Here is a 7597-nt window from a genome sequence, read left to right as displayed (position 1 = left end):
AGGGTCAGGAATGCTATATACCTACAGTCCTCAACAATAAAAAAATTGTCCCACTTCAGAGAGGGAAAACTACCTATATTTACTTATGTAAGCCTTCAGTTTAACATCATTTTACATGCAAAAACAAAATATGTTTGCACTATTTTACTGTGCAATGGATTTTCCAGGAAGTAAACTATGGCATTTCATCTAACTCAAGACATTATAAATTATAAAACACAGTATTACTTAAATATCATGAAGAAAAGACAGAAAAAAACTACTGCTGCTAAAATTATGACACAATGCAGTTATACATAATTTTTACTTTATCTTTAAAAAGCTCTTTTTTTTAAGTTTTATTTATTTAAGTGATCTCCACACCCAATGTGGGGCTTGAAGTCATGACCCTGAGATCAAGACTCAGTTGCTCTACCAACTGAGCCAGCCAGGAGCACCTAAAAGCTCTTTTAGACTTATTTAGACATAATCAAACATCACACTTGGATATATATATATATATATATATATATATATATATATATATATATAAAAGAAAAAACAAAAACAAAATAAATTGTTCAGATATTTCTAAAATGTCTTCATATTCAGAAAGCTTTCTGCAACAGTTTTTGACTCAGAATTGTCAGTATCCGTGTTTTTCCAAACAATATTATTCTCTCTTCTCTCAACTATGTTGATGATGCTATATTTCTTAAAGGAGTGCTCAACTCTTGTATCTAGGATTTTCTTTAAAGCCACAGACACCAGTTATTAGGTTTTGATGTTGGCACTTTTTTGAGCCTTCCAAAGATACTGATGGAAAGTTTTCAAACAACAACCAGTGGCTGTAACCCTTCTTCAGATGGTTTTGAAAGTTGTCCAAAATGAAATCAGTAACAACAACCAAGTTCTCACGTGCTCAGGCAATGACAGTTAACATGTCATGAATGACACCTGGCTCACAGTGCTTATGACCCATTCTGATTACAGAAATGTGAAAATATATTTCTTACAATGGAAGAAATGTGAAGCCAGGGCAATCAAGGAGAACTCACACAGCTCATAAAACATTTGTAGGAATTCAGAGCAGGAAGATTAATGAGTCCATGTACAGGAAAGTTGCCCTTAGGAGAAGGGAGGGGAAATGTAGCAGTTTTTATGCATGACCTTGGTTAAGTTAGTTAACCTCTCAGAATTATTGTTTCCTCTTTTATAAAATTTGACAATTTAATGCACGTAAAATGCCTGGCACATTCTAAAGCAAGATAGGTTTGTGATGGGGTCTTAGAGAATGAACAGTATCTGCCTAAAAAGAGAATATTTCAGTTAGCAAGATAACTCTGTCATGTAAAAGAGATACATAGTCCTTTTGAGACTGTAGATTCAAAAAGATAAGGAAAAACTTCCACAAGTAATAGCCACAAGTAATATTATTAATATATTAAGTACAATTTTCTGTAGCAAATAGTAAGCATGAAGCACATGAGGCTTGATGCAGACTGAAATCATAGAGTTCCTTCTTCTGTGTAAAGATTCTTTCTAAAAAACAAAAGTGGCACAAAATACATAAATCTGCTTTTCCCTCTTAATCCTTGTTTCTCACTAGACCTTCTCTTATTCAAAAGTGATCATAACCTGGACTCTCCATCTTCTATAATGATCATCACAATCATTTCTGTACTGTGACTTTCAGACAAGTAAAAGAAATTTAAGTTTTTCCTCATTTTCTGTATATTTTCAATCAAATATCCCATACTATGGCTTTTCCAGATGTACTAACCGTAAGAGAAGGAAAGGTTCCTCCACAGTGTCTCAACACTATCTGGAGAAATTACACTCACTAGAATCCTTATTACATTACATGCACCATCTCTGATTGGAGGCTTTCCTAACATTATCAGAGCACTAATTAAATACACTTGCAGAAATCATAACAGTGCCTTTGACAAATAAAGCACATCTAGTACTGGTGAAAGCCTGGCAATAGTCTTCTGCTTAAAAACAGAAGTTTTCACTTAGTATAAGTTTTCACTTTAGGGGGTGCCAGCATGGCTCAGTCGGTTAAGCATCTTGACTTTTGATTTCAGCTCAGGTTATGATCTCACAGTAGTGAAATGGAGCCCCATGTAGGGCTCTTCTGGACAACGTGGAGCCTGCTTAGGGTTCTCTCTCTGTCTCTTTGTCCCTCTCCCCCGCTCGTGCACTCACTCTCTCACAAAAATAAATAGATGAACATTAAAAAAAAAATTTCCACTTAGGCTGGAGAAACTGTATTCTGTCCATTGGTTCCTCTATTCAACATTCTAGTAGTGTAACACTGTGCAAGGCAGTGTGCTAGGCACTAGGTAAACAGTAGTAAACAAAACTCTGACTGTCCTTGGAGTTCACAGTCTTCTCAAATATCTTCTGTGGTAGGTTTTAGCTTTAATTTTCTTTCTGGGTGTTGCCTAATTCTGGTCTCAATAACCAAAAAGAGGCTCAGGATATGATACATCACAGCTGTTGGGCAGGAGGCAGGACCTCAGAGGAAGCGATGGGCAAGGTTGAAGGAGCTGCTGCTAGGAAAAACAGGACACACACAGAGATGCAACCAAACCTCAATCCAAGGAGTATTCATTTCATATTGCTTTAGTAACAAATTACCACAGAGTTAATAGCTGAAAACCACACAAATTAATTTTTGCATAGTTCTGGAGGTGAGACATCATCAAGATATTGGCAGAGCTGCATTCCTTTGAAGGCTCTACAGGAGAATCTATTTCCTTACCTTTCCAGCTTCTGGACGCTGCCTTTATTCCTTGGATCCTGGTTCCTTCTGCCATCTTCAAAGCCAGCAGCAGAGCATCTTCACATCTCTTTCTTTTTTTCTCACTTCTGATTTGATTGTCACATATTCTCAGACTGATACTCCTAACTCCTTTTTATGAGGACTCTTGTAATTCCATGGCACCCACCTGGATAATTCAGTGTAATCATCCCATCTGCAGATCCTCAACCTAATCATATCTGCAAAGTCCTTTTTGCCACATAAGATAACATACCCATAGGTTCTGAAGATTAGGAAGTAAACATCTTTGGGGGCTATTATTAGGCAAAGCAACAAGGAAAAAATGTTTGCCTTCTTTACACCTTGAGTTAACTAACTGCACACAGGCATTCTGCAAGTTTGTTTTCTACTTCAAGACCATCTTGATTATCCATTTTAATGAGCTTTTCTTTATAAAAATGTTGGTGGGTAGTCCCCCACTGGTATTTCTCTGAAGCCTTGTAGCTCTCTAACACATTTTCCTCACAAGTCAACAAACTAAAAACTAGAGACACTGACATCCCTCTTAAATCAAGTCTATGAACTGACTGCCATGAATACATACTTCATTAGGGCCTTTTGCGGAACTAAATTCGTTAACAGATTAATAGTTTATGGGGCTGAAAACAGCTTTTCTAATTTTCTGCAGTGAGGGGTCATGGAGCAAGAGACAGCTAATTGACCCTGGCTTAATTCCTGCAGACATTATGTATCACAGACTCTTCTTTGATGCATATTATAAATTTAGAACTACCAAGGAATACTATGCATCACTTTGGTGGTAAAACGCTGAGTAGTTTTCTCCCACTAATGTTAGAGGTTGGAGTTGATACTTTCATGTCATTTCTACTGGAGAAAAGAGAAACAAATTGCTATTCATCTCAGTTTAAAAATAAAAAGATTTTTGTTTCTGCCCACTATGGGGTAACAGTGAAGAGATCTATCTTCCTGTCTAAAAAATACATATGCAGACGCGGTAAAACGTCATGTTTTCAGACAACAGTGTAGTGCTGTGATCGCTACCAGTACCCCAGCTTACATGCTGCAGGCAGTTTCCAGATGCCTGGAGTGCCCTCACTGCCTTCAGTCTCTGAGTCCGAAATACATTTATGCACATAAGTCAAATTACTGCTTCACCCTCCTAAATCCATACAAGTAAAACTAAAGGCAACAAGCTGGGACCGCAAGCAGGGGCGGAGCAAGCAGCCAGTTCTCGCGTTCTGGCGAGATCCACGGCCCTGACGTCACCCTCGCAGAGGCTCTCGCGGGACTTCAGGGTGGGTGGTGCGAGCCGCCGGCTTAGGAGGGGGCGTTGTCTGTGAGCAAAACAGCCGTTAATCTGTTGTTGGTCAGGCTGCTGCTAACATGAGCGGCCAGGATGGAGCTGAGACGTCCCCTTTTCCGCAAACCCGCAGTCTCACGACTCTCGGCCTTACCCCAGGAGACCCCGACCCACACCAGTGCCTGAAGCTCCGTGAGGCAACCGAGGCGTCACAGGTGATGGCGGAGCCGGGTGAGGGAAGCTTGGAGACTGTCGCGCTCCCACCGCCTCAGCTTCCAGAGGAAGCCTTCCACGCCTCCGCGGGCTGTGGCCAAACTCCCCAGATCCGAGGCGGTGGGGATCGAGGTTTCGTAGAGACCGAAGCCGGTCGGGCGGAGGCCCCGCCTCTAACGGAAGGCCTGGAAGCTGGGTCTGTGTCCGTGGCAACGGACCACAGCTTGAAAAATGGCTGTCGGAGTGGAGAGCCGGGCGGCCCAGGTGGGGAGAAGCCCCCAGGAACCTGTGTTGCAGAGAGGTCGGGGTCTGAGGTGTTGGAAGAGGTGAAGGCCAGTGAAGTGGAGACAGAAAAGTGCACCGTTTTCTCGGTAGCAGTGGATGAAGCGGTGGAGAAGAAGGGAGTGAAGGAAGAGGACACGGTGGAGAAGGAAGGAGTGAAGGAGGAGGAGGTGGTGGAGCAGAAGATGGAGATAGAGAAGCAAGTAGGGGAAGAAATAGAAATGATGGAGGAAAATAGAGTGGTAGAGGAGGTGAAGGAGGAAGCGGGGCTCCGACCCTTGAATATGGATCTTCGCATGAACCCCCTGGAAGCCATCCAGCTGGAACTGGACACTGTGAATGCTCAGGCTGACAGAGCCTTTCAACAACTGGAGCAGAAATTTGGGCGCATGCGTCGTCACTACCTGGAGAGGAGGAACTACATCATTCAGAATATCCCGGGCTTCTGGGTGACTGCCTTTCGGAACCACCCCCAGTTGTCCCCCATGATTAGGGGCCAAGATGCCGAGATGTTAAGATACATAACCAATTTGGAGGTGAAGGAGCTCAGACACCCCAGAACTGGCTGCAAGTTCAAGTTCTTCTTTCGAAGAAACCCCTACTTCAGAAACAAGCTTATTGTCAAAGAATATGAGGTCAGAGCCTCTGGCCGAGTGGTGTCTCTTTCCACTCCAATCATATGGCGCCGGGGCCATGAACCCCAGTCCTTCATTCGCAGGAACCAAGATGTCGTCTGCAATTTCTTCACCTGGTTTTCAGACCATAGCCTTCCAGAGTCTGACAAGATTGCTGAAATTATCAAAGAGGACTTGTGGCCCAATCCACTGCAGTATTACCTGTTGCGTGAAGGAGTCCGTAGAGCCAGACGTCGCCCAATAAGAGAGCCTGTAGAGATCCCCAGGCCCTTTGGATTCCAGTCTGGTTAATCTCTGCCTTTGGAATTACTGCACAAGGTCCCTACTACCCCTTGCTGGACTTGTGCTTGGACAACAAGAAATGGGTATGCCTTCTACCTTTTTTTTTTTTTTTCTTTTTTCCCCCTGACATTTTTACAACCTCTTCCTCTGGACAGTTTTCTCAACCTCGAGATTGAGACTTTCAAGACTTGCTCCTCCATTTCCACATGGCCTTCATGCTATTCTGCATTACTGTCACATGCTGCATGGTCATGATTCACATCACTCCTAAGCCAAGCAAATGATGCTGTAAATTGCACTGCCTTTATCTGCACTGCATGGACCCTGTTTGTTCCTAGGGCTTTTTGACTCTTTCCACCTGGAATTCTAACTTTGCCTAGGAGCCCATTCTACCCATTTTGCTCTGCAGTATAGGCAGACAATCGTGGGGCGTTAATGATATCAAGAGAGCAGCAGTGGGCCAGTTGGTCTGATTTATGTGACTCTGTGGCTCTTCTTGTACCTCTAGTCACCTACTGCTTACTACTGGCTATGCCCACCCACCTTGGGCTACTACCTACTGGATGAATACCTTGCAGATCACTGTCAGCCCCACTGTGGTCTCCTTTCTTTTAAACAAGAATCCCTAGAGCTGGTGATGGACCCAGATTTCTTGCCAGCACACAAGACCCTTCCATTCCTTTCCCAAAAGACATCCTTGATTCCTCACCCCCTCTCTCCTCTCCCTTCATGATCCAGAACCCGACTGTCAGGCAAGTAGTTAAGGTGACAAGTTAAGACTTTATTCTTATGGCAAGAGTAAGGATGGTGTCCATTCCAAGTACCAGGCTTTCTCAGCCTCAACTAGTAAATTCACACAAAACCTAGGTATACCTCTTTGTGCCTCTTCTCCTTGCCCTGAACATGGTTAAGTGCCAGGGTGGTAGTACACTTTCTCCCTATCTGCCTCTTGTCTCTTAAAGAAAAAAAAAAATGATAGCTCAAAAGTAGGCCTTCTGGTTTAATTTAGCTTTAGCTCTTCATGATTTCCAGGGACAGGTTGTCCTGTAAAAGACTGCTAGAGCTCTTATTTCCCTCTGCATTCTTCCCCATCCTCCACTCCCTTTAGCGACACCTAGAGGGTTTAAAAGGAGATGGATGTAGATGAAATGAAGTGATACCTAGTTCATAGTCATGGAAGAACTAGAGCTTTTGATGGGTGCTCTAAGCGGGGGAAACAGCAGACGACCACAAGTGAAAATGAGCAAGATAAAAATTGGGCCTAAGATTAAGACTGGCTTGGCAGAGCCTTCAAGGAAAAGGTTCTTTTTCTATCAGTGGTAATGGAAGGAGGAATACTTTTTCTCAGGATTTCCATGGGAGAATTGAGTGTTAAATGTGTTGCTTAGAGAAGAATACTTTAAAGAAACAAAGCAACTTTGGGTGCTTTCTGTTCTTTTCATTTTGTTGTTTCATTTTCTGTTGTTTTCATTTACGTGGAAGATTCGTACTGTGGTTTTTTTGTCACTAGTGTTTAGTAAAATAACATTTTCTGTTTCTGCTTAATGGGAAAACTGAGCTGTACAGGCTTTCTTTTTGCTTTCAATTGGGAACATTTGGAAAAATAACAATTTTATTTTCCTGTAATATATAGAGACTTAACTGAATATGAGTTTCAACTTCTTGTTTCTGTTAAAAATGTATTCTTAGAAATATAATTTGAGTAACTTGGTTTTGTCAGATTCTGAAGACTGGAAATTGTTGTCTTCATGGAAAAATAACCTACAAAAAATGTTTGACTTGATTGTCTTTCTTGGTAACTTACCCTGGTAACAACTTGGTAAATGATGTGTCTCTTTTCCTAAATATCATAAATACTTGTGAGATTGCTCTTTCAAACTGGAAATGTACCATTGGGATATTTGTCTTTCTGTATATGCATCATGGTAAAATAAAAGCATGTTACTGTGCTAGATTTCTTTTTTTTCCACCCTGCCCATAAACGAGTGAAGAAATTGTTCAAAATAATAACAGATTATGGAATTATTAAAATTCTAAAAATGGATACAACAGACATTATCCCAGAAGTAAGAAACTAGGGCACACTGCTCTGTACCTTGCAAGGTTGGGAGGGTT

The 7597-nt window shown here is 41.8% G+C and overlaps 1 protein-coding gene across 1 annotated transcript; it reads left to right on the top strand.

Annotated features, from left to right (window-relative positions):
* The first annotated feature begins 4052 nt into the window (after nucleotides 1–4052).
* TSPYL1 (TSPY like 1) lies at nucleotides 4053–7434 on the top strand. Its single transcript, XM_058735031.1, has one exon. It carries the CDS (start codon nucleotides 4154–4156, stop codon nucleotides 5489–5491), a length of 1338 nt encoding a protein of 445 aa, XP_058591014.1. The 5' UTR covers nucleotides 4053–4153; the 3' UTR covers nucleotides 5492–7434.
* Nucleotides 7435–7597: the final 163 nt, after the last annotated feature.

The sequence above is a fragment of the Neofelis nebulosa genome, chromosome 6, assembly GCF_028018385.1.
Source record: "Neofelis nebulosa isolate mNeoNeb1 chromosome 6, mNeoNeb1.pri, whole genome shotgun sequence".
Taxonomy (NCBI): Eukaryota; Metazoa; Chordata; class Mammalia; order Carnivora; family Felidae; genus Neofelis; species Neofelis nebulosa.
This window is presented reverse-complemented; position numbering and strand designations above follow the sequence as displayed.